The 26,509-nt window shown below is 36.5% G+C and overlaps 2 protein-coding genes across 2 annotated transcripts; both read left to right on the top strand.

The window, feature by feature from the left end:
* Positions 3,769 to 8,152, top strand: LOC109235379 (ribosome production factor 2 homolog). Its single transcript, XM_019401462.1, has 7 exons — positions 3,769 to 4,192; positions 5,146 to 5,238; positions 5,330 to 5,533; positions 6,880 to 7,125; positions 7,211 to 7,453; positions 7,531 to 7,596; positions 7,681 to 8,152. Exons 2-7 carry the CDS (start codon positions 5,152 to 5,154, stop codon positions 7,798 to 7,800), a joined length of 966 nt encoding a protein of 321 aa, XP_019257007.1. The 5' UTR covers positions 3,769 to 4,192; positions 5,146 to 5,151; the 3' UTR covers positions 7,801 to 8,152.
* Positions 22,951 to 26,235, top strand: LOC109235378 (thioredoxin-like protein CITRX1, chloroplastic). The gene is made up of 4 exons (XM_019401461.1): positions 22,951 to 23,268; positions 23,735 to 23,857; positions 25,507 to 25,587; positions 25,802 to 26,235. The coding sequence occupies exons 1-4, from the start codon at positions 23,062 to 23,064 to the stop codon at positions 25,916 to 25,918; spliced, it is 528 nt and encodes a 175-aa protein (XP_019257006.1). The 5' UTR covers positions 22,951 to 23,061; the 3' UTR covers positions 25,919 to 26,235.

Below are 26,509 nucleotides of genomic sequence, written 5' to 3'. Positions count from 1 at the left end.
TCTCTCTCTCTCTCTCTCTCTCTCTCTCTCTCTCTCGTCGGTTATGAGTTTACCTACTGATTTAAAGTTTGAGTCTATAGCTTTCTAAACGACTAAATTAAGCATTTTCTTGGTTTGCTGCCCTAAAGGAGGTCAATAAAATCTCAATTCTACTTTTTTTTAATAGTCTGAATTTGCAAGCATGATTTGTCCTGTTATCTTTCACTAAATGATATTATTAACAATTTGCTATTGTTGACTGTTTTATGTGTTTGTTAATGACGTATGGCTAAAAAATAGATTATGGAATCATGAGTTCCATAAGTTATTGAAATTAGAACTATGTATTGATCCTAATGAACATATGATAATATATACCTACTGTTAAGCTTTGAAAACATCCTAAAAAGACTCAAGCTATTCAGATATTTAGTTTTGGTGTTTTGTTAGTACTATCATGTTTATTATACAATCTTGACTTAGGCATTACTAATATTTGTAGTGGCTCACTTGACAAATTAGACTCGAACAAACATGAACATGTTTAGTGGTAAGATAAGATTGTTATACACTAGTTCAAGACCTTTAAAACAATTTTATCTTCCTGACATGCCTCTGTGATTCTGCTGATTCTTAGAAGTTCATCAAACTCATGATCGTTTGATCACATTATATAAACATGTCTTAAGCTAATTCCTACATTATCTTGGTACGTGTTATGCTGATCTCTGTGCCCTTAACTAAAGTCGTGAGGTTTAGTTGAGATGTGTTCATTCCATTTGTTGTACTTAAGTATTAATATTAAGTTTCACTATGTCTGAAATCTCACCCTTACTTTGTCTGACAAGATCCCTAATGTAATCATTCCCTTTTTCTGAAATTCATGAAGGGATGTTGCTCATTTGATTATGTTAACATCCTTATAATACTATGATCCTTACTAAATGTATAATGTGGGTGTTCCTGTGAGCACCTAATTTTTGCCCTAATGCAAATTACTCCTAAAATAATCTAAAATAGCTTTTATTATTTTTATTTTTATTGAAATTTAGGAATTTTCTTTAGAGAATGCTTTAAATCATAAAAATCATCAAAAAAATATTTTTTTATATTTCATTTAGTATAGTTTAGGATTTTAATTACATGAAAAGACTTAATCATATGTTAAAACTATTGTTAAAATATAAAAAAATCACAATAATACATGTAAACTTCCTCAGTTTTTTCTTTTACATTTTTAGGTTTAATTAATTTGTTTAAATTTGGAATCCACATATTAATTAGCTTAAGTAGATGTTTCAAATAAGGGGTTAATCTTGCAAATTAATTTCTAAGTGTTATGTTAGTTAGAGGGGCTAATATTGCAAAAATTATAGAAGGGAAAAGAGTAAAAATTGTGTGGGGGAGTCATTTTTTAAAGTGGTATTAACTTTTTATCCAGCATTTTTAATGCTTAGCAATAGTAGCCACTAATATATTAAAATTAATATGAAAAGACTGTGTTACCCTTTCTTCTATCGCTTTCATGCTAGGGAAAATCTCTTAGTTATCACAGCTCCATCTTGATGTACGCAAACAACTTAAATAACGACACCAACTGCAATGCTCGTTTGCCTTTGCACCTCTAAATAGCATCACTAATCCAACTGTGAATCTGTAAGATTTGAGAGAAAAAGAGAAACAAAAGGAAAAAAAGCAAAAGTTAGTGCAAACCTTATTGAATGAGTAGAATTTGAGTTATTATTGCAGCGAAATCAGATACAAGCAAGCAGCGGATTTGCCAATAAAGATTTTTAATTGGCAGAAACATAGACGCATTGTAATATCGTCTATTCGGTTTTGGGTCTGTCAAACCATTGACAGAGAGTTCAATTACTTACATGGTAGTATTGTTATTACACTTTACACCTTCCCATTTACAACAACCACTTTTCTTATTATCAACCCAAGTGGAAAAACGGTTGTAATGAGTTTTAAGGGCTGCTTTGATATGCTACACAATAATTCTCTCTTCTTCCAAACAGGCTGAATTACCATACACCAAACCAACAAAACAAGCTCAAAAGTTAAAGATAATAGGTCCTGAACTTACAGTTACAAGTTCAAAAGTTAAGGACAATAGGTCCTGAAGTCCTGAACTTAGACTAACAAGCTCAAAAGTTAAGGTCAATAGATCCTGAACTTAGGCTAAGAAGCCCAAAAGTTAAGGACAATAGGTCCTGAACTTAGACTAACAAGCTCAAAAGTTAAGGATAATAGGTCCCGAGCTTAGGCTAAGAAGCCCAAAAGTTAAGGACAATAGGTCCTGAACTTAGACTAACAAGCTCAAAAGTTAAGGATACTTGGTCCTGAACTTAGGCTAAGAAGCCCAAAAGTTAAGGACAATAGGTCCTGAACTTAGACTAACAAGCTCAAAAGTTAAGGATACTTGGTCCTGAACTTACAATTACAAGTTCTAAAGTTAAGGACATGTAGTCCTGAAGTTAAGTTCAAAAGTTAAGGACATGAGCAGAAGGGTATTTTCATCCGGGTAGTTAAAGTTTATTAAAGCAGTGGCTAAATACTAAAGACATTTAAACAGTGGTTTAAAAGTAAATACATGTGTTATTAGTGGCTAACCGTGCACCTCCCCGGAAAAAGAAGAGGTTAGTCTTTATTGAAACTGGGCTAAGAGCACAATTGTTTAAAGTGGCCCATTTGCCAAATTAGCCCAAACCTACAAAATTGGCCCCGCCCAAAACAAAAACTTCAGCACACTTGCTACTTCAGGCCCGTCTACTAAAATGCTGAAGTTTTGCGTGATTGTCTTTGCTACTTCAGCCCCGTATGCATCTATAGCTGCTTTTTGTATCACGTTTTAACTCGTGTCCGTTTTGCAAAAAAATTACAAGCGTACCCGCTTTTCAGCCCCACACTTGCTACTTCAGGCCCGTCTACTAAAATGCTGAAGTTTTGCGTGATTGTCTTTGCTACTTCAGCCCCGTATGCATCTATAGCTGCTTTTTGTATCACGTTTTAACTCGTGTCCGTTTTGCAAAAAAATTACAAGCGTACCCGCTTTTCAGCCCCACAACTAGGGGTGTTCATGGTTCGGTTTGGATCGGTTTTTCCCTAAAAAGAAACCAAACCAAGTAAGTCGGTTTTTCAAATATTAGAACCAAACCAAACCAATTAAGTCGTTTTTTCTCGATTCGGTTTATGTCGGTTTTTCGGTTTTTTCTGTTATTTGTCGGTTTTTTCTTAAATATAAGACATACACTATCAAATACATATTCCGGCGACCACATTTTCAATGTAACACTATCAAATCAATTGCCCTTTGAGAAATCTATTATTTACCAAGATATATTGATGATAATTGAATCAAATAGTGATGGATAATTTAAAGACTTAATTAAAAATATATTATTTTTAACATGAAATGGATTCTTACACTAAACAAAAGAAAACTACCAATCAAACTAGAATGTAAAGGTAAAGAACTATATTAAAAGTGCAAACTATTAACAGTTACCATAAAATTTTTGAAACTTTGTATAACAATATACATATATATAGGTCTAATAATAAATTTGAAATAGCTACTCCTATAGTCGGTTTGGTTCGGTTTTTTTCTGATTAAAACCAAAACCAAACCAAATTTGATCGATTTTTAAAATTCAAAATCAAAATCAAATCAAACCAAAAAGTATTAGTTTTTTTGGTCGGTTTGATTTGATTTTTGGTTTGGTTCGGTTTTTGGGATTTTTACGAACAGCCCTACCCACAACAACAACGTTCCTCCCTTTCGCTCCCTTAAACGCCCAAGACCTCTCCACTCAGAATAGACGGATCCCCTCCCCTTTAGAGAAATAGCTGCCCCTCCTTCCTCTCAAACGAACCCCTTAGACCCCCAAAACCCTAGCCGCCGCTGCTTTCTCCCTCCTCATTCCCTCCTTTGTTCGTTCTCTTCACTTCACCCACACAGAAATCTCTCATAAAACAAAGCTAAAAAAGAGTTCTGCATTCAAAACAAAAAAATCTGAGTTCCAGATTTGAAAAAACCAAAAAGAATTCCCATAAACAAAACAAACGATCAAAAAGGGAATTCGAAGCTGTTGGATTGAAGAGCCTGTTGTTTGTTGCTGGAATCGTTTCCCTCAAGTTGCCGAGTTTCATCTCTACAACTTCAGACCTTCATTTGGTTGAGTTCATTCGTTTTTTCTACTATTAGGTATGTGGATTTTCATATGTTATCCTTCATTTGGAGCTTGGGAATAAAGCATGAGTTGTTCATATTCAGTGTGTGATTAATCTTTTAGATCTGGTCTGTTAATTTTCCAAATCTGCCCAAGTCTCCCTCCTTTGATTAATATCTGATGCTATAATACATGTTTCAATTAAGTGTCAAAAAAATTTGTTAAGTAATGGTTGATTGAATTGATACGGTTTGTTGACAGAACCCGCTTCCTAAAAGCAGTGATTCATGCTTAAGGTGAATTTACAGGATTAAACTAATTCCAAGTGGTTTTTGTTTTGAGTTGTATGATTAATGACAGTTGTCTCCTTCTGAATTGATAATCTGTTAGGGAGATAGAAAGACATAAGTTGTAATTGCTTCTGTAGTTAGTTAGAACGTGAAGTATGAATTACTATTTGGTCATTGTGATGGGTTTGATTCATCTACAAAGTTATTCGTAAGTGCTAAGGATAAAATAAAAGGCCATTTGTGCAAATGTGGTATCATATGGGAATGGGGATACTAGATTAGTAGTATTTAATGATAGCCTATGAAAGGCCATTTGTGCAAATGTGGTATAACATGGGAATGGATGGATATTAGATTAGTAGTATTTAAGTCATCTTGGGCATGGGCATTTTCACTACTAGGCCCACAATTGAAACCAAGCAAATAACACCCGCCCTAAACCCCTAAACGATTCTAAAACCCTAATAACCCTAATATTTTCATAGGCGTAGTTGTATCTTCCCTTTACCAATTTTTCTTTGTATCTTCCCTTTTCCTCTATTGGTAAGTGAACGCTTAAATTTTACTGTTTCTTGCTATTTTTTTTTGTTTCTAATGGTTCCAACTAATTTGTTATTAAGCCATAGTAATTGTTGTTATGATAGTTGAAGTTTTGCTTAACCACAATAATATTAATTTAGTTTTCAATTTGTTTTTAGGCAAGGATGATGAAAAGTAAAACCCCATGGAAAATTAAAACCCCACAGAAAGGAAGAATCAGAAGGGAGCTTGAAAAACGTGCTCCTAAACTGGTGAGTTTGATCTTAGCAAACCACTCCCTTTTTTTTAAAAGATGAGATTTTTATTGTGATGATAATTTTTGTTTATTTACTTTGGTTTCAGGTTGAAACTGGGAAAAAGACATTGATATTACATGGTACAAAAACAAGCCAAGTGTTGAATGAGGTGATGACTGAAATTTACCATTTGAAGAGGGATAATTCTGTTAAATATACCCGGAAGAATGATAATGTTAGACCATTCGAGAGCGGGGGCGAGGCTTCTTTGGATTTTTTCTCTCTTAAGACAGATTGTAGCCTTTTTGTGGTGAGTGGGTACATGCCCTTTTCCTATTTGAGGCATTTTTTGGTTCAGCGGGTAGAAAAGTGCTGATATATAACTGTTCCATGTTAATTTGGATTTGTTTCTGTGACTCCCTGATTTGTGTTGTTGGTGAAGCTTTTTCTGAAGGTAGACATAAATTAATCGTCTTTTAACTATTTAGCAGAAGAGTACAGATAGTTTTTAAATGGAATTGCGGAGGTGCCAAAATGCAAATAATTTAAATATCGAGGCACGTTTCAAGAGGATGGAATGATAGATCAAGATGCTACTCTTAAGAAATCGGATGGGTGAAACGGAGAAGTGCTACTAGGGTGTTGTGTGATAGAAGAATGCCTACCAACATGAAAGGTAAGTTGTATAGAATAGCTATAAGGCCGACTATGTTATGTGGTAGTTAATGTTGGGCTGCTAAAGTTCAACATATCCACAAGATAGTGTTGCAAAAATGCGCATAGCACAAGGTTAGAGGAGATTAAAAATTATCGCATTCATTAGAAGGTGCAAGTAGCACACATTGAGGATAAAATGATAGAAGGTCGCTTGAGATGGTCTGGTCATGTCGTGCGTCGACCAATGCGGGAAGGTGTTAAAAGGGGACGGGTAGGCCTAAAATTACATGGAAGGAAGTTGCCTTGAAATACCTACAAATTCTTGGAATCAATACATATTTAGCTAAAGTTACGCACAATGGAAGAGTAAAATCCATATAGGTGATACCTACTAGTTAGGAATTGATTTTAGACTTGGTAGAAAACTTCTATTATTACTATTATATATTTATCTTTTTTTACTTGCACATTTATTTTATTTGGTAATGATGCTGATATGATTTGAGCTTAATGAAAGGAATAAGAATTCACATCACCGACTCCCAACTTTTTTGGGACTGAGACGTAGTTGTTGTATGTAGTCAAATAAATTCTATGCTTTGATGAGGAATTCTTGATCAAGACCAAGGTTAAACATTTGATTTGATGCTATTGTTTCCACTTGACGTGATGTCTCATGTTCTACATAGCATAGTTCCAACTCTTCCAAGTAGTATTGCTCTGGTTAAAATGTCTTTTACATTAATATAGTAGATTTCTACTCTTCATGCAGATGAGAAGTGACACCTACTTTTAATTTATATACTCAGTGTGAGATGAGTGCTTTCAACTCTAGTTACCATGTTGAAAATCTTGTTTTGAACAAAAGGCTATCTTTGTATAAACTGTTGAACTTTTTTAGTTTATCTCTTTATCATTATCATTCGTTCAAGACTTTTACCTTTTTGCTGCCTATCTTTTGTTTCCTATACCCACTTACGGTCTTTGGTTATTTTTCAGTATGGTTCTCACTCCAAAAAGCGCCCTAACAATCTTGTTATTGGGCGAACCTACGACCACCATATTTACGATCTTGTAGAAGTAGGAGTGGAAGAGTTCAAAAGCATGAAGTCTTTCAAATATGATAAGAATTTGGCTCCTAAAATTGGGTCAAAGCCCTTTTTTACCTTTATTGGAGAAGGATTTGAGAGTGTTGAAGAGTTGAAACATTTAAAAGAAGTTTTGCTTGATCTATTCCATGGAGAGGTTTGTTCTTTCCCCAATAACTTATTTACTTAGCTTCTTTGAATTGGAAGGAGAACCATTAATGCGTGTGGGTTCAATAATGCAGGTTGTGACCAACTTGAACCTTGCTGGGTTAGATCGTGTATATGTATGTACAGCTGTGTCGCCAAAAAAGGTTTTCTTGACCCATTGTGCTCTGCGGTTAAAAAAATCTGGCACAGTAGTTCCAAGAATAGAATTAGTGGAGGTTGGCCCGTCCATGGACTTAGTAGTTCGGCGACATCGTCTCCCTGATGACAGTTTGAAGAAAGAAGCTATGAAAACTTCTCTTGATAAAGCAAAGAACAAGGTTTGATTGACGTAGTCACTTTTTCAAATCTTTATCTGACTAACTTGAGTACTGATCTTACTGGCTGTTGTTTTCAGGAGAAAAATGTTGTCAAAGATGCCATTCAAGGAAAATACGGGAAGATTTACATTCCTGATCAGAAGGTAAGAATATAGTAGCTGGTTGAAATTTTAATAAATAAAATTCTCTGACTCTGTTTACCAGTGAAAACTTATTCCTTTCTGTAGGTTGGAAGTGTGGCACTGCCTCACAAAGCAAAAGGAGTTAAAAGGGAGCGTAGAGAAGCTAAGTTGAAACATGTGACAGACCAGCCTGAAGAAAAGAAACAGAAGCTGGATTCTGAGTGATTTTCAATTCCAAACTTCTGCAGTGTGATGCTCTTCTGCTGAGTCAAATCAATTTTGTTCTATCTCCTTTGCTTATATGCCTTAGGCTCAATGCATATCTGGGTCTAACCTCAGCGAATGAATGATCGCAGCAGGTTCTCTGAATTTCTACGTTGAGAGTAGTCTAATCCCAGCTTTCTGTGAACCAAAGGCCGGATCATTGTTGTCAAAAATATCAACCTCCCGCTTTCTGACCTCAGAGCGATGGTTCTCACTGTTATTTTAATTTTTCTTATGTTTGAAACCCATTATGTGAATTTTCACCATTTGGTATATTTGATGCGTTACTAGTTATTTGGAAAATTTTCCTCTATAGCTTGTTATTTAGTTCTATCTGTTTGGAGGATCATTCTGAAGTCTGAAATCTGGAAATATTTTCATTGTATGCAACTCCTTGATACGAATCGACATCCTAAAAAAGTAGTTATGTTTAAAAAACCACTGTATTCCCATAAATGGGTTTGGGGAGAGAAGTGTGTACGCCGACCTTACTCCTACCTTATAAAGATAGAGATACTGTTTTCGATAGACCCTCGGCTCAAGGAACAGTGGAGATAAAGTAACAAGTAGCAAATAATAGTAATAACAATATATTAAGGTAACGGATGCGAATGACACATGTGATAGTAAAGAACCATGAATAAGATAATACAAAAATAGTCCTAGTACTACTCGCGTAGGAGGAACACACTCCTCCCCTTCCTTCCATTCCCTAGAATTTAAATACCACCTCTTTTCGCTATGCAACAGTTTTCCTTCAGGATTTCTTAACGCGTGCCATTTCAAGTGTCTAACAAGTTGCACTCAGAGTTTAAGTCGAAAATACATATACCACACTTCATCAAGTAGTTCATTGCTGACACCAGGATGGGACTCCCGAATTACACCTGGATTAAATGCAAATCCAGCAAGAATTGTCGTCTTTCTTTGGTGGACTGAAGTAAGGCATCAGAGATCTTAGCAGCATATGTAGAGAGAGATAGATCATCGTTTGGAGAGCAGACGGGACTACCAATCCCAGAGTGAATTAACCTTGTCTGCACTACCACCTTAGGGATATGATGAAGTAGGTGAGGAAACTAGAGCAGATACACCAGCAGTCAAACTGATGCTTGTAGGTAGAGGACTCTGGATCTAAGTTTGTGTATGTAGAGGAGTAAAGTTGGAGACTCCTTCTTAGATGCAAATATCAATCTCTTTTCCACCACTAAACTCAAGAGTTTTGCAACGGGATTAGAAGCAGCATTTGACATATTTGAAGTCTGCAATAATGCACTACATACCAGACTTAGAGGAGGACCAGGTGATAGTTATGGTCGTTCGACATTTCTCTAGAAATAATTTGGGGGATTTGTGTGAATTTAGGAACAATCAATGAACCCTGATCACCGAAGGAGAATTGGAGATGAGAATCTAGAGAGAGAAATATTACATGAGAGAAAGAAAATAATTTTTCATATTTGAGTTGGTTTGTATAGTGTGTTTATATATATATATATATATGGAAAGGTTTTAACTAACTAACCATCTAACTAACAAACTAACTTCATAACTAATTCTCTGATAATCTAGAACCCTCTATACTACTATATACATATCTACTATGTCACTGCATTCTCATTACTCCCCCTCAAGCTAGGTGGTGCAAAAATGTTTAGCACACTTAGCTTGCTTACAATATATTCATGTTGTGGCATTGCCAATCCTTTTGTCAGAATGTCTTCCTCTTGATCTGTGACTCCTATATGTTTTGTCTTTATCAGTCCTTCCTGAAAACTTTTACCTAATAAAATAGCAATCTATCTCTATATGCTTTGTTCTTTCAAACATTAGGTTGGCTGCAATATGCAATTCTGCTCTGCTATCACTATACACTTCAATTGACAACTCTACATTATTCCCTAATTATTTCTTCAATTAAGGAAGGTGGGAAGTTCTTGGAGGGAAGGATGCCAAGGGTCTATTGGAAATAGCCTCTCTACCCCAGGGTAGGGGTAAGGTATGCGTACACACTACCCTCCCCATACTCCACTAAGTGGGATTATACTGGGTTGTTGTTGTTGTTATTGTTGTTGTTGTTGTTGCTGTTGTTTATTTCTGCAATGTTGTCAACCATACTACCTCTAAGACTGCACTTGCCATGCTTCTGTAGCTGAACTTTTAGACATTGTGTTTTGCTTCTTGGATTTCTAAGAAAGTAGAGACTCTCCATACTTCACTAGGAAATATGATACTAACTTACTTGTGTTGGGATAAGGTGCATAATCTGCATCACAGAACACACTTAATCTGTTTCTGGTGCTACTACTTAGTAGAATTCCCAGTCCTGGTTCTCTTTTAAGGTACCTTACCACTCTCAAGGCTGCTTCCCAATGAGACTTCTTGGGACTCTACAAGAACTGACTAAGTGTTTGTGCTAAGAAGGATATATTAGGTCTGGTTAGTGTCAGGTACAACAACTTTCTAATAAGCCTTTGGTACCGCCCAATGTCATCTAGTAGAGTGTCATCCTCAACTCATGTTAGTTTATCTAGTTCTGGTACTGTCAATTTTGCATTTGTCTCTAAAAGAGTCCAAGTTGGCTTAGCCCATATGAGCCCCAATTCAGATATTATCTCCAATGCATATTTTCTTTGGTTGATCAGATTCCTTCCTTTGGCCTGCTGAATTCCATTCCAAGAAAGAATTTCAATTCCCCCAAATATTTAATCTTGAATGCCTGATGTAGGGAGTTCTTGGTGGCTTCACTCAACTGTAGGTTGCTCCCTGTCACTAGCATGTCATCCACATAAACTAGAATCACAACAATGTCTGATTCATGTTGTTTGATGAGCAAAGAGTGATCTAGGCTGCTTTGATGAAAACCAGAAAGCATCAGTGCTTTTGATAATTTCATATTCCATTGCCTACTGGCTTGTTTAGGCCCATACAGGGATTTTACAAGTCTGCAAACCACAACTGGCTCCCCTTGACTTGTAAAAACCTGTCGTAGTTCCATATAGACCTCATCGTGAAGGTCTTCCTGTAGAAAAGCATTGTACGCATCTAGTTTATGAACAAACCAATTCTACATGGCAATAATAGAAAGAACAGTCCTAACAATATCTATCTTAACCTCTGTAGAGAAGGTCTCATTGTGATAATGACACGACAGGGGATTCAAGAATTACTAAAGAAAAAATAAGAAAATCAAGAAACGTGCGGAAGCTAAAAGAAAATAGGGAAACAAAAAAGAAGATAGAAATTAAAGATAGATTGAATTCAAGAAAGAGTTTCTTGAATTCAAGAAGTCTATTCTTGAAATTGAATTCTAACAGCAATAATTAGCTAATGAAGAACTAATCACCTTTGGTAGAGAACTAAAAACAAGAGATAGATTGTGAAACCCGACCCTTTAGAATAACAAGTACAACAATAAGCCTAAACTTATCACCTTTCTTGAATACCTAGAAGTGATCTAAGATTTCAAAGAATTCATCTTACCATCTTAAGTTGAGTCTTGAAGGTTGAAGAATAAATCCAAGAGCAGCCACACACAAGAGTGCAAGAAAAATCTCACAATTTTTATTGATATTGCCTATAATAATCTATGTCTAAAAACAAAAAAGATACCCCTTTATATAGAGAGGGGTCATGAAATTCTACCTAAAAAATAAGGAAATAAAGTCCTAAACTACTTTGGACAACAAGTCCAACTACCTTAGGAAAAGAAAAATACTAGGAAGTAAAAACCATGTCATTCTTCGAAAGTAATTTCAAAAATCTTAGAAAAAGGAATACATAACCTTAAATAACTTGGAAAGTAATATATATAGTCCTAATCAACAACTTCTTTACATCCTTTATCCTTAATCTCTTCCTCCCAATTAATAACTTCTTTATTTGCACTTGAAGTCTAATGACCTTGTTTTGCAACTCCTTAGCTTGACATCTTGTTAAAGACCCTCTTTGAGATTCCAAAGATTTATCCTTTCCCTTGAATAGATTTGAGCTTCCTAGGATGCTATCACATTATACCCCTAAGCTACTAGCCTAGCTTCAAACCTTTCTACCTCCCCATTAGCCTTAATTATTACTTTGTAAACCCATTTGCATCCTATAGGTCTCTTTCCTGGTGGTAGACTAACCAATTCCCAGGTATTATTCTCCTGTAATGCCTAAATTTCTGCATGCATAGCTTCTACCAAACATTTTATCTTGGGAGGCTTGCTGGAAGTTCTGAGGTTCTGTGAATGCTGAAAAAGCTCCAAGATAGATTTGATGAGATGATGATAACACGTCATACTTGACAAAGTATTCAATAGGATATAAAACTAAGCTAGCAGAAGGTTTGTTGGTAACATAATCAGTCATCCATACAGGCTCCTTGGAGCCTCTTTAAGATCTCCTCAAAGGGGCACTAGTGTTATTGTTTCTTGTGGACGGAAAGATTTCCTCAACAGGTTCATCTAAGTCTGGTAGCTCATGTGAGGTAGAGATATTCTGAAGGCTCTCATTGTCATGAACACCCCCCCGTAGGTGAAGCATTCTAGGAGTCAGAATTGATAGGGATATCTGCTAAGACAGTTGCAGGATCAACTGTTGTATTTGACTCCAATACATGTGGATATGATGTTGTTGAAGTTTCTAGCAAACTGTTAATGTCATGTATGAGAAAAGGATCCATTGTTTGATCTATCTTTGCTAACTGAAGCTGAAATAAAAAGATATTTTCTCTAAAAATGACATCCCTGCTCACAAAGAATAGATGCTTCTCCAGATCATATAGAATGTAACCTTTGGTTACACTGGAATATCCCATAAACACTGCTTTAACTGCTCTCCTGGCAAGTTTATCTCTCTTTGGTAATGCAATAGCAAACAAATACACCCTAGAGTCCTTAAATTATTGATAGAAGGTTCTTGTTACAGAACACCTCATAAGGTGATTTTCCTTCAATAGCTATAGATGGTAGTTTGTTGATCACATAAGCTGCAGCTAATATGCAATGACCCAAAAATCTGAGCGGGATGTGACCCTGAAACCCTATTATTGTGTCAACCTCAAGGAGATGTCTATGCTTCCTCTCTGCCACCTCATTATGTTGGGGTGTGTAAACACATGTTTTCTTATGTATAATTCCCAAAGATTTAAACAGTTCCTGCATTTCTGAGTTCACAAGCTCCATTCCATTATCAGATCTAATTGTCTGAACGACAACATTAAACTGAGTATCAATCATTTTAATGAAGTTCTTCAAGTCTATGATAACATCTGATTTGGATTTCAACAAAAAATCCATGTCACACGAGAATAAGTCATCTACAACTGTTATGAAGTATTTGTTTTCATCAAAAGTTGGTGTATTATAGGGACTCCAAATATCTAAATATAGCAGTTAAAACACCTTATTTGATATGCTAGTACTTAAAGAAAAACATAATTTGTGATGTTTAGCTAACGAACACAGTTCACATTTATCTACTACAGACTAAACAATTTCTAAGTTGTATCCTAGAAGCGTCTTCATAATTCCTCCTATAGCATGTGCCAGCCTTTTGTGCCAGATCATTGCTTCTTCTTTATTCTCTTGTGTTGTTAGTCCTCTTGTAGTTCCTTTTCCCTCTGCTCCTGCTGGATTATTTGTTTGTTAAACTAGTAGATAAAGTCCATCATTTTTTTTACCAATCCCCTTCACCTCCCAGTGTAGAGGTCCTGAAATAAACAGAAATCAGGGTATAATACAACTAAGCACTTAAGATCTTTTGTTACTTTAGAAATTGACATGAGATTGTGGGTGTGTTTGGTATGAGGGAAAATATTTTTCGAAAAATATTTTCCAATCTTCCCATGTTTGGTTGGCTTAAATATTTTGAAAAACATGAACTCATTTTCCTCCAATTGGAGGAAAATATTTTTCCTATCAAGAGTTCCAAAACTCCTTCTCAACCTTCCGCACCATATTCCCCATCCCACCAACCCCCACCAATCCCCTCCCCCACATACCCACCCCACCTCCACCCTAAATAAATTGAGTAGTTTATTTTCATGTTGTAGAAAGAGTACTTTCTTTTTCAACCAAAAAAGAGTATTTTCTTTTTAGTTATGGAGCATAAATTTCAATGTTATTTTTGCGTAAAAAAGTAAAGCAATATAATAGTTCCTTTGGGTTTGTATGAATTTTTATAGACTTTGGGGGAGGGATGAGAGGGGGAGGTGAGGAGAGTAGCATAAAAAAATATTTTTACTAAAAAAATATTTTCTACTCTCTAACCAAATACTAAAAAAAATTTTCTGAAAAAAATTTTCCACTCACCAACAAAACAATGGAAAATAAGTGATAAAACCACTCATTTTCCATGAAAATATTTCGGAAAAGGGTCAAATATACCCCTATACTATTGAAAAAGGTCTAATATTTTTCTCCGTTATACTATCAGTCCAAAAATACCCTTAACGTCATACTATCGGTCCAAATATATCCCTGACTTCATAAAAATGGTACAAACCTACCCTTCCTCCGTTAACTGCCTCCCTATTGCAACATTTCATTGCCACCTCACCATTATACTCCCATTTTTATCCCTTCCCCACAACCTTTCTTTCCCGTTCATTTGAAGAAAAATCACAGATCATAGATATACAAACAAACTATATCAAACGAAATGCTAACAACTAAAGATAATATAAAACAATGTGAACCGAGAAAATTTTTGATTTTGCTATTCAAAATTAATGCTTATACAGACGAAAATACATTTTGTTTTATATAACAAACTAAGCAAAGATACAGGCAAAAGTTTAAGGTTTCAAAATTGACCATGGTAAGAAAGAAAAACAACCTAGACACGAGAGTTAATATTTTTTTTTTGTTTCTTTCTCTTCAACCACATTTCTGAAAGGCTACAATTTATCTCTCTTTATGTTTTATATTAAAAATAAAAGTGGTACTAAATTTTCCCTAAATACGTCTTACAGATTCAGCGACAAAACAAGGAAAAGCAAAACAAAACACAAAATTGTAAGGTCAAGTGAAAGGTACGTACAATTCTAGTATCGGCCGGAGAAGCAACAAGTATTTTGAAAAGCAAGAGGAAGTAGAGGTAGTGAAGTCTTCAAAATAATGGTAGAACTTCAAAGTAATTGAACTTGGTAGCTGCAAACAGGGTGAAATGGTGAGGTAGCAATAAAATGTATTCATAAGGAAGGCAGTTAACGGAGGAAGGGTAGGTTTGTACCACTTTCATGATGTCAGGGATATATTTGGACCGATAGTATGACGTTAGGGGTATATTTGGACTGATAGTATAACGGAGGGTAATATTAAACCTTTTTCAATAGTATAAGGACATATTTGACCCTTTTCCGAAAATATTTTCTAGGAAAACATTTTCCTTCATACCAAACACACCATGTATTGAATATCTGGTATAAATAATATATTTTTTATCTCCCTTGTGCCTGTTATTCTAGAGTTTCCAATGTGTGTAACGTGTGCTACTTCTCCATTTGGCAAATTAACCTTATTCGTGTCCTTAGTATTGACTACTTTAATGTTACTTAACAGTCTTATATCTGCAACCATATGATTGGTTGCTCATGTATCTATTATCCAATGTGCCTTTGCTATATCGACAAGAAATGAGTAAGCATTACCTGTCATATTGGCTATATTTTCCTGTGGTGGTTCTAGATTAGTATTTAGATTCAGCATCTTCATAATCTGATCATATTATTTTATGGTCTGCTGTAGTGCTCTAGCCATCTCTCCTTTGTTAGATATCTCAAATTGTCTAGTGCTTCCTGCATATCCAGCAGGTATATTTGGATGAACATTTTCAGCACGTGCATTATATGCAGTGTTCATGTTCATTTTTTTCTTTCCTTTGAAGCCTGTAGGATATCAAATTATTTTGTAACATCTTTCTTTTGTATGTCCCTTCATTTTGCAATAGCCGAACATTTCAATTCCTCTTTGGTTTTTGGTAGTTCCAGTATACATCACCCTTACCAGCTAGAAGAGATGCAACTTCATTTTCATCCCTTGTTGTCATAGTGTTAGCCACTAACCTTTGACTTTCCCTCCTAGCTAGCATTGAGTAAGCCTTATTTATGCTTGTTGTTGTCACCGCCCAAAATCTCACTTGTCGTGATGGCGCCTATCGTGGAACTAGGCAAGCCTCAACTCAATATCTCAACACGGTCAACTTTTTAAATAAAGTCGGAAGTAGTTAATATTAAAGAAAAATCTTGTAAAATAGAATTTAACTTCAATAGTATGATACAATCCACACCAAAACCCGGTGTCACTGAGTGCATGAGCATCTAAATGATAACAACATATGACTGATAAAACACTGTCTGAACATATATAGAACAGTACAAAATGAAAGGAAAGGAGAGTCAAGGTCAACGTGCGCCATGCAACTACCTCGATAGTCTCCTGGGTCTGACTCCTCAATCAGCAACCGCTGTGACAAGAAGTGCCTGGATCTGCACACGAGGTGCAGGGAGTAACGTGAGTACTTCCAACTTAGTAAGTAACGAAAATAAATAAGGAACTGAGAAGTAGTGACGAGCTATGCAAATACAGTTATCTCAATAACTTTCAAATAAGAATAGTGATACTTTCAATTTAACAGTTTAAGTCTCATCAGTGCATGCTCAAATAAACCAGATATCAAATATTCCAGAAATATGTACAACAAGGACAAATAAAAACTAAGTGCAACAATTAACTGAAAACAAATATGGCCTCTCAAGGCAAAAGTCACTCAGCTCATCTCAACAGCTCTGTCACTCAGCTCTCACCCCTCAATATTCATACTCAATAGGTACTTGTGCTCACTGGGGATGTACAAACTCCGGAGGGGCTCTTTCAGCCAAAGCGCTATATCGTTGCGGCGTGCAGCCCGACCCAATATATAATAGCCATATGGCTCGTTGCGGCGTGCGACCCGATCCAATATAAATAATCCGCCCGAAGGCTCGTTGCGACGTGCGACCCGATCCAATGTAGATAATCAGGCTGAAGGCTCGTTGTGGCGTGCAACCCGATCCATATAAACTCACATAACTCACAGCTCGGCACTTAGTCCCTATCTTAGTCATCAATCTCTCCAGTCCCTCGGGCTCTCAGAAATCATATAAATTAGCCCAAACAAAGATAATAACATGTATCAATGATAAACAAGAGGGAACAGAGGTGAAATAAGCAAGTAATGTCATGACTGAGAAGCAAAACAGAAAATAGCAGTAACTCAACAAATACCCGACCTCACGGGTCTCAACAGTGTAATACCAGGCCTAAACATGATTTCTAACATGTAGTACAATCAAATTCCATGAAAACAGAGGGAACATGTATTAAACAATAGGCTAATTGATTCCATAGTCTCACGGGACGGACCAAGTTATAATCCCTACGGTGCATACCCACACGCCCGTCACCTAGCATGTGCGTCACCTCCAAAATAATCATACGACACCATGTCCGGGATTTCATACCCTCAGGACCAGATTTATAACCGTTACAAACCTCGAGCTATGAAATTCATTATTCTGTTATGCCTTTGCCTCGCGAATCCGTCTCCAAACGTCTCGAATCTAGTCAAAATAATTCCATTCAGTCAATACAAAATATAGGAATTAATTCCATACGAAATTCTATATTTTCCATTAAAAATCGAAATTGCACTCAAAATTTGCCTGTGGGGCCCACGTCTCGGAACCCGGCAAAAATTACGGAATATGAACCCCCATCCAACTATGAGTCCAACCACACAAATTTTACCAAAATCCGATAATAACTCGGCCTCCAAATCATCAAATCTTATTTTCAAATTCCTAGGCCCAAATTCCCGATTTACACCTCAAAAACACGTAATCTAGCCTGGATATTCAATGATAATTCAATAATATTGACTAACAATGATCATAAGGGACTTACCTCAAAAATTCCCATGATTTCATGCTCAAAATCTCCCAAAACCCGAGCTTGGAAGTCCAAAAATGAGAAAAAAATCTTGGACTGCTCGACTTATACACTGTCCAGCATTTTCACTTCTGCGGCTACCGCTTCTGCGCTAAGATGCCGCTTCTGCGGCTTTCTTCGCTTCTGTGGACAAGAAACCGCTTCTTCGGGCTCGCTTCTGTGATGAAACGTCCGCATCTGCGGTCTTTTCGCTCCTGCGGTGCCAGGCTCGCACCTGCGAGACAAGTTTCGCAGGTTCGGTTACACCAGAAGGCAGAAGCTTCAGCTTTAGCTTAAGTCCAAATTTGATCCGTTTAACCATCCGAAACTCTTCCGAGGCCCTCGGGACCTCAACCAAATGTACCAACAAGTCCTAAAACATGATACGGACTTAGTCGAAACCTCAAATCACATCAAAAAATGCTAAAATCGTAAATTACACCCCAATTCAAGCTTAATGAACTAAGAACTTCCAACTTCTATATTTGATGCCGAAACCTATCAAATCAAGTCCGATTGACCTCAAATTTTGCACAAGTCATAAATGACATAACGATTTAGAACTAGATTCCGACCCCGATATCAAAAAGTCACCCCACCCCCCAGTCAAACTTCCAAACTTAAATTTCCTATTTCCGCCATTTCAAGCCAAATTTAGCTACGGACCTTGAAATAAATATCCACACACACTCCTAAGTCCAAAATCACCATACGGAGCTATTGAAATTATCAAAAATTCATTTCGGGGTCGTTTACACCTTTTCACTACCCGGTCAATTAATTCAACTTAAGCTTTCTTCTTGAGACTAAGTGTCTCAATTCATTTTAAAACCCCACCGGACCCGAACCAATTACTTCGGTGAGTCACATGCAACCGCAAAGCATGAATTTAGTAGTAAATGGGGAAACGGGGTTGTATTATTCAAAACGACCGGCTGGGCCGTTACATCCTCCCCCTCTTTAACAAATGTTAGTCCTCGAAGGGGTTAGAAAAAAAATACCTTGAGCCTCAAATAGGTGTGGATATTTTCTCTGCATCTCCCGTTCAGTCTCCCAAGTAGCTTCTCCGACTGACTGGTCCCTCCACTACACTTTCACTAAAGTTATGTTCTTAGACCTCAACTTTCGAACCTGCCGATCTAAAATCGCCACTGGCTCTACATCATAAGTCAAATTACCATCCAACTGAACTGTACTGAAATCCAAAACATGGGACGGATCCCTAATATACTTTCGGAGCATAGATACATGAAACACTGGATGAACACCCGATAGACCAGGTGGCAAAGCAAGGTCATAGGCCACCTCTCCGATCCTTTTAAGTATTTCAAAAGGTCCAATATACCTAGGACTCAACTTGCCTTTCTTCCCAAATCTCATAACACCCTTCATAGGCGAAACCTTTAGCAGAACCTTCTCCCCAACCATGTAATACACATCACGGACCTTCCTATCGGCATAACTCTTCTATCTAGACTGCGTCGTGCGAAGCCGCTCCTGAATCAATTTAGACTTGTCCAAGGCATCCTGAACCAAATCAATGCCCAATAGCCTAGCCTCACCTGGCTCAAACTAACCTATAGGAGACCAACATCGTCTCCCATATAAATCCTCATACGGAGCCATCTGAATGCTCGATTGGTAGTTGTTATTATAAGCAAACTCCACTAGCGGTAGAAATTGATCCCAAGAACCCCCAAAATCAATGACACAAGCGTGTAGCATATCCTTCAATATCTGAATAGTGCGCTCGGACCGTCCGTCCATCTGAGGGTGAAATGATGTACTCAGTTGTACTTGTGTACCTAGCTCTCGCTGCACTGCCCTCCAAAACTGTGATGTAAACTGTGTGCCCCATCTGAAATGATGGACACTGGCACACCATGAAGGCGAACAATCTCGCGGATATAGATTTTCGCTAACCGCTCTGAAGAATAAGTAGTGCCAACTGGAATAAAATGTGCGGACTTGGTCAATCTATCCACAATCACCCAAATGGCATCAAATCTCTTTGAAGTCCGCGGAAGCCCAACTACAAAGTCCATTGTAATACGCTCCCACTTCCAATCCGGAATATCAAGTCTCTGAAGTAATCCGCCAGGTCTCTGATGCGCATATTTTACCTGCTGAATATTTAAACACCGAGCTACAAACCCAACTATGCCTTTCTTTATTTTTCTCCACTGGAATTATTATGAACTTTGTAAAGTTAAAGTGTGGGGTAGTTGGTTCGGCTTTTGAGTGGAACTAAGAAAATAAGGAGAAAGGTACACAGTTTTTAATAAATAAGAGCCACTTGTATTGGAAAGAAAAAGAAAGAAAAGAAAAAAAATGGTGGTATTGCTATAAAAAAAATCCTTAATAAGTGGTGACTCTTGATATAATTGTGCTTAAAGAAGTATGTGGTAATACACATTGATGTGAAGGTGGAGTTTTGGTTTGACATAAGCATGGGCTTGAATGTTAAAGTATATGTATCAAAGTGCTTAGGGAGGTATAGTTACTCTTATATTCAAATGTATCATACCCATCCCGCAGCCTACATTACAACCAAATAAAGTCCTACTGGATCCTAGATTGATTGAGCTCGATTAGTAGAGTAGTACACTACGGGGAAGCCTATGGAGTATCTTTTGTGGCACAAAAATATCGTTTCCGAGGGTGAGTGAATTCTGTCTATTTTAAAGTTCCTCATTGTGCATTAATTTTACTTGATTGTAGAATGAGTTTCTTTTGTAGTGATCAGGCACTTGATTCATGAAGGAAAGGTAAGTCTTAACCTCTACGTTAGAGTAAGTGAGTAAGTTATGAATATTGCGTGGATTGTGAGAGTCAACTCTTGAGGTGAAGATGTTACACTATTGTGCTCAATCTTTGTGAAATATTCTTGGTGTGACGAGTTAGGAAAGTCGCTTAGTGAAGTTAGGCCTCTGTAGAGTGTGGTTTTTGCTCGAGGACGAGCAACGATTTAAGTGTGGGGTATTGATAGTAGGCGATAATTACGTGGTTTAGCTACCATTGACGCTCTAACTTAGCTGCACGTTATTGATAATTGAAGGTTAAATGATAACAAATTGCTCTAATTAAGAACTTTATGCTTTATAGGAGCAATTCCGAGCTATGAAGACATTAAAGAGTGTTTTGAAATTAATATGGAGCAATGAAGGCCAATCGGAGGCCAATCGGAGGTGAGCGCGCGCAAATGAAGAAAGAAAAAATGAAGGCAGAAACCTCCTCTAGGTGCGCGGTCGATCCGCGGCCGCGCACTAGCCGCGCTCGTCAGGAAGAACAAGGGGCAATATACGCGGTCCATCCGCGGCTGATCTGCGGCCGCGTACGGCTCTCCGGGGATTTTTATTTCAAGGGTAAATTTATAATTCCAGAGGCGACTCTCCTTGACCTATATGAAGCCCAGCTCGCCCAAAAGAGGGTATCGAGGTTTTTAAAAGGATTTTGAAGGCAACCAAAGGCAAGAAGCAAGACGGAAGATTCGGCATAGAGTTTTTATCTTTCTTCCTCTTGTTTTTATCATTGATAATGAATTCTATTGTTATGATTCTGAAAACAATTATGCATAGCTAAACTCCTAATCTAGGGTTTTGATGGAACCTGTTGAAGGGTGATTTTTCTTGTTACGTTAATATAGATTTGCCGTAGTATTTTCTCTATTTCTTCAACTATATCATGATTGTTGTTAATTGAAGGGCCCTCAATCGGCTGTGCCTATTTAGTATGTATTACTCGGAGAGAGTGCATATTTAGGTAGTTGTTGAACAACATCACTGCTGACGTATATGAGGGATCAATACGAAGGGTTTAAAGGTGGGATTAGGGATAGCGAAACCTTGGTGCGATCTTAGTAAGTTGTACTTAAGGCTAGCTAGCGTAATTCAGGAAAATATGTCTAGTATATTATTTTAATTACTCGGGAGAGAGTTACGACAGTCAGAGTGCTCATGATCGATAGAGAATACTTAGGCAAATTTATAGCAAACGTAGCGGAAATGATTCCGACAATAGGGAAAATCAGAATCTTAGATCCTTCCAATTCTTGTCTACAACCTGTTCATACTTAGTTCTTAATTATTATATTTTCATTACGTAATATTTAGTTAGTAAACATCCAATCTATTACTTAAATATTTCTGATATTGAAGACGTGAATTCGCGTGAGTCCAATAGCTGTGATTGATAGGTTAATTCCATGTGGGATTCGACTCCGGACTTGTTAACCGAAATATATTTGCAGCGACCACTTTGTCCTTTTTATAAGGCATAGTTGGGCGTGATCGATTCATTACCTTAATTTTGCATTGCCAGTGTGCTATAAATAAGGATTGTACCGTTGTGGCTGCCCTTATCTGTATACTTCTGATTTTGCACAATTCAAGAGTTTATGATAAAGCATTGTAATTTCCAAATTTTGGTCTTTATTTAGAGAAATATATATTTTTTGCCGATAAATTACTCGATAATCGTCCGATAATTGCTAACCTGGTACCAAACCGCCCGATATCGTATTTGTTGGCTAGCGGATTAGTACATTTAAAATTCGATAAGCCGAACCGTTAAGCGTAGCTATCTGCTCGATTCGCCGATAAGCAACTCTATTTTACCTTACATATTTATATAATAATGCTAATCCAAATTCTATTTTTTAGTAATGTTGCAAGTTTATTCTTCATAGTGATGGTGCGTGACATTATGAAGCAACGACAAACGATACAATCTATCCAAATGTTGTATTCATTAAACATTACAGTACAAAACAATACGATATGATACATTATGCAACGACATATAACAACAATCCAAACAAGCTATATTGAGTGTGTCAAGTCAATAGTGGACAAGTAAATTTGACGGAGTATTTGGAAAAATGACACTATATAACCGCTCTGAAAATAATAGCCAAAAAAATATATTTTTTGTATATATATATATATACACACACATTCTGTATATTATATTAAAAAATTATATAAATTTATACACTTTTTCGGCTAACGAATGTAAATTATTTCTGGCTCGTGCTAAAAGTAAAAAATCCCTAGTATTTTGCTTATATCAAGGCCCAATCCATAAGAGTGGAATTTAAATAATAATAAAAATATAATTACTATATAGTCCCTCCCTTCACCCCAAAAGGATTTTGGATAATTGTTGGCTTCTTACACTCCCCCTTAAACCCCTAACAGAGTCTCTCCCATCACATAAACACAGAGAGTAGTGAGTGAGTGTGAGGCAGAGCAGATAAAGAGAGCTAAGAATGCAATCTGCGACCCTCTCGTTTCACCTTCCGCCGGCCCATAGTAACTTTTCCTCCAAAACTCGTCAGCTTAAATATTCACTCTTCTCATACACTTGTCCAATTCCTAGACGCTCTCTACTGTCTACCCAAACCCTATCAAGAAAATCCATTTGCAAACCCCCAGCTGTAGCAACTGGAAAATATGTCAGAGAGGATTATCTTGTGGTATACTTTCCTTTATCTGATTTTTTGGTTGTTCAATTTCATTTAGCTTCTGTTGTTGTTGTTGTTGTTGTGATTTCATCTAGCTTCCCGACTTGTGGGAATATACTGGGTTTTTTTATGTTGTTGTTGTAATTTCATTTAGCTTCTTAATTTTTATTTAATATTTCCAAATTCAGCTATTGGTTTTTTTTCTTCTGCTCGGGGAAAAAAATATTCATATGAATTTGTGGAGTTGGAAGTATGTGCGTGCTTTCTTGCACAGAACATTGTGGATAAGGCTCTGTAACAGTGGGTAAAAAAGTACTGACAGGAACTCTACTTAGCCCGTGTTAGAATCATTTATATTTGTTAATTCTTTTAACAAAGTATTGTGAATTATTTTAATTCTTTTGTTTTTAATGAACATAACTATGTAACATTGCTAATTCCATTTCTTTTATTTTTTTTTATTGTTTTGGGATTGCAGAAGAAGGTGTCTGCAAAAGATATTCAAGAACTGATAAAGGGAGAACGGAATGTGCCACTGATTATTGACTTCTATGCCACATGGTGTGGTCCTTGTATTTTGATGGCTCAAGAACTTGAAATGGTTAGTTCGGATTTCATACGACAATGTCTTAAGCTTTTTTTAGTTACTGCTGCAGATGCTATAATTAGTTCAAAGCTGGGATTGTTGGAATGAATGCTCTAGAGGATTGTAGCATAGTTCAAATAGACTGGGTATCATTACATGGAATGTACAACTTTTCGTTTATCTAAACCCCATATATGAGGTCAAAAAACATCTTTGGTCTTATAGTGGAAGAAGCGAGGGTGTAGATTTGAAGTGGTAAAATTTGATGGAGTGGACATTTTACTATCAAAGTCAATAGTGTATGTAAGTTAGACCGGATAACTTTGGGAATAATCACCATTTGTCAATCCCTGGTAGGCTATCCTTCTGAACTCTAGGGAAACCTTATACTCATTGTTATGGTATATTTGAAGATATATCAAGTCGAATCTGCACAATTCTTTAAGTGCCTGCACAATTCTATAGCTTTCACTTGCTTGGGAGAAAAAACTTGTGTTGACCTTTTCTTAAGAGTTCATGGTTTCTGTGAGAAATGAATATAAGTAGAGTAGTAGACAAAGTGCATATTGATATGTTAGTGATATTCACTTTTCCTAGTTGCTTATTTAACTATGTCACATTGATGGTGGTGCAAATCGTCCATTATCTAGCTAGTATTAATATGTGGAGTGGTAAAAGTCTCTACAAGCAGAGGGTTTGTGTTAAATGGATGAGTGCGTCTATGCAGTAAAAGAGAACTATCAGCTAAAGAATAACTAATCTTGTTGCAAACTTCTTTAGAATTAAAAGTTTGTACATTGTAACATTTTAAGTTGAGAAGCTATAAACAACGAAGTTATGGTCTGCTGTCTAGTAACTTTTACCTACTTATGTATTCGAAACTCGAAAGAAGATTGGTGTTAACCTTAACATCTTGTTAAAGTGTGTAACTGTGCCTGAAAGCCTAAAAGAAATATCATGTCACAAATCGCAATCAAAGCACTTACTTATAGCTTTATTAAGTTTATCCTCTTGAGTTGGAATAAGCAAGAGTAAACTCCCCTCTATTTATGTGATTGCAAGAGTGGAGATCCTGCAATCTAATTCAAGTTTAGCTGATATCTTTGATAACAATCGGAGATGCAGAAAGTATCAAAAGATCTTTTTTAAATTCAGGTATACTTTTGGTGCAAAGATAGTCTCACCTTATGCATGGATAGTTGGGCTAGTCAGTTGGATGGTTGTGAGAAAGAGACACAAAACCAAATATAAGTACTTTTGGCACAATCTTGGTGTCATTATTATGAAATATTTTCCACTTACCCCCAAAAAATTGTGTAGCATATATCTCATTGGCTGGAATGATTTTGCGGATTCAGATATTTTTGCGTGCATCTCTATATAGCTCAGAGGTCTTTGCTATTAGAGTTTATCTTTCTACTAATAAGGAGAGAATCATGGCATTACTGATTTGAGACATATGCTTCTTTATCCTTAGTTGAGGTCCATTTGAAGTAGTCTGCAGGGAGGTCGGTGATATCTTGCTATGTGAACTAGATTATCTTTGCTAATGCCAAAGTTGTTCTAATCAGAGCTTATTGCTTTAAGGATACTATCTCGCCTGATAATATGATATTTTAGCTTGCAAAATTATTCTGTGGTGTAATTCCAATTTCACCTGACAGCTTGCTGTAGAGTATGAAAGCAATGCACTTATTGTGAAAGTGGACACAGATGATGAATACGAATTTGCACGTGATATGCAGGTACAACCACTTACCACCGTTCTGCTTTGAATCAAAATTTGTTCTATTTCAATACTGTTACCCATTATGAAGATCTGTTTTATCCCCCGTCACTCGTGTGTATACTTATCATTTATCAGAACTCCTTGTTCTCATCACATATTCTGCAAGTAAATACAACTATCTGTCTAGAATTTGCAAAGCTGTCTGCTAACTGAAATAATCCTTTTCTCAGGTTCGAGGACTACCAACGTTGTATTTCATAAGTCCAGATCCAAATAAGGATGCTATTAGAACTGAAGGACTCATTCCAATACAAATGATGCGGGACATCATCAATAATGATTTGTGATGAATAATTCATTAGGTTCTTTGTTAGTGGAACTGTGCATGCCATGCTCTTTACTGGAGCTCAATATTATGTCTCAGCAATTTCTTTTTGAATCTCAGGTTTGGTATCTGCCTAGCAGTTGTAATACTTGTAACACAAATTTTGCATCTAAAATAATTAGAACAAGTAGTGCAACAAAATGCATTATCTGATGTTAAAATAGAAATGAGTATTTACAAGCTCTCTAAATTGAAACAGAGTGTTCTTTATTCTTCACGGATGTTCTCAAAGGCCAGCTAGCTGGTCTTTGAATTTGATTAAGCTGGATTTTGATTTAAGGCTTGATAGTGTTTGATTTTGAATTATAAACTCGCATTCGGTTGAAGGAGTTTCTAGTTAGATTCTGAATTTATATTATATGCCATGAACATTTCAACCATATTCATGAACAAATAATTTGGATTTAATACCGTGCATAAATAATTGTAGCTTTGGGAAAAACATATTTTCTATCTCTATAATTTAGGTACCTAATCTATCGTTTTGTCCTTTCGTTTCACATGTTTGGACAGACATTTCATAAAACTCCGAACATGAAGGAAGGATTCATTG

Source organism: Nicotiana attenuata, chromosome 12 (assembly GCF_001879085.1).
Source record: "Nicotiana attenuata strain UT chromosome 12, NIATTr2, whole genome shotgun sequence".
In the NCBI taxonomy this organism is placed as follows: domain Eukaryota; kingdom Viridiplantae; phylum Streptophyta; class Magnoliopsida; order Solanales; family Solanaceae; genus Nicotiana; species Nicotiana attenuata.
Note: the sequence above shows the minus strand (reverse complement) of the source record. Positions and strands in the feature narration are given on the sequence as shown.

Bases quoted from the DNA above. Each gene is read 5' to 3' on its own strand.
- LOC109235379 (XM_019401462.1), top strand. From the start codon at position 5,152: ATGATGAAAAGTAAAACCCCATGGAAAATTAAAACCCCACAGAAAGGA. The intron at 7,454-7,530 runs GTTTGATTGACG...TGTTGTTTTCAG, and splicing joins TTGATAAAGCAAAGAACAAG to GAGAAAAATGTTGTCAAAGA. The intron at 7,597-7,680 runs GTAAGAATATAG...TCCTTTCTGTAG, and splicing joins TTTACATTCCTGATCAGAAG to GTTGGAAGTGTGGCACTGCC.
- LOC109235378 (XM_019401461.1), top strand. From the start codon at position 23,062: ATGCAATCTGCGACCCTCTCGTTTCACCTTCCGCCGGCCCATAGTAAC. The intron at 23,858-25,506 runs GTTAGTTCGGAT...TTCACCTGACAG, and splicing joins TGGCTCAAGAACTTGAAATG to CTTGCTGTAGAGTATGAAAG. The intron at 25,588-25,801 runs GTACAACCACTT...TCCTTTTCTCAG, and splicing joins AATTTGCACGTGATATGCAG to GTTCGAGGACTACCAACGTT.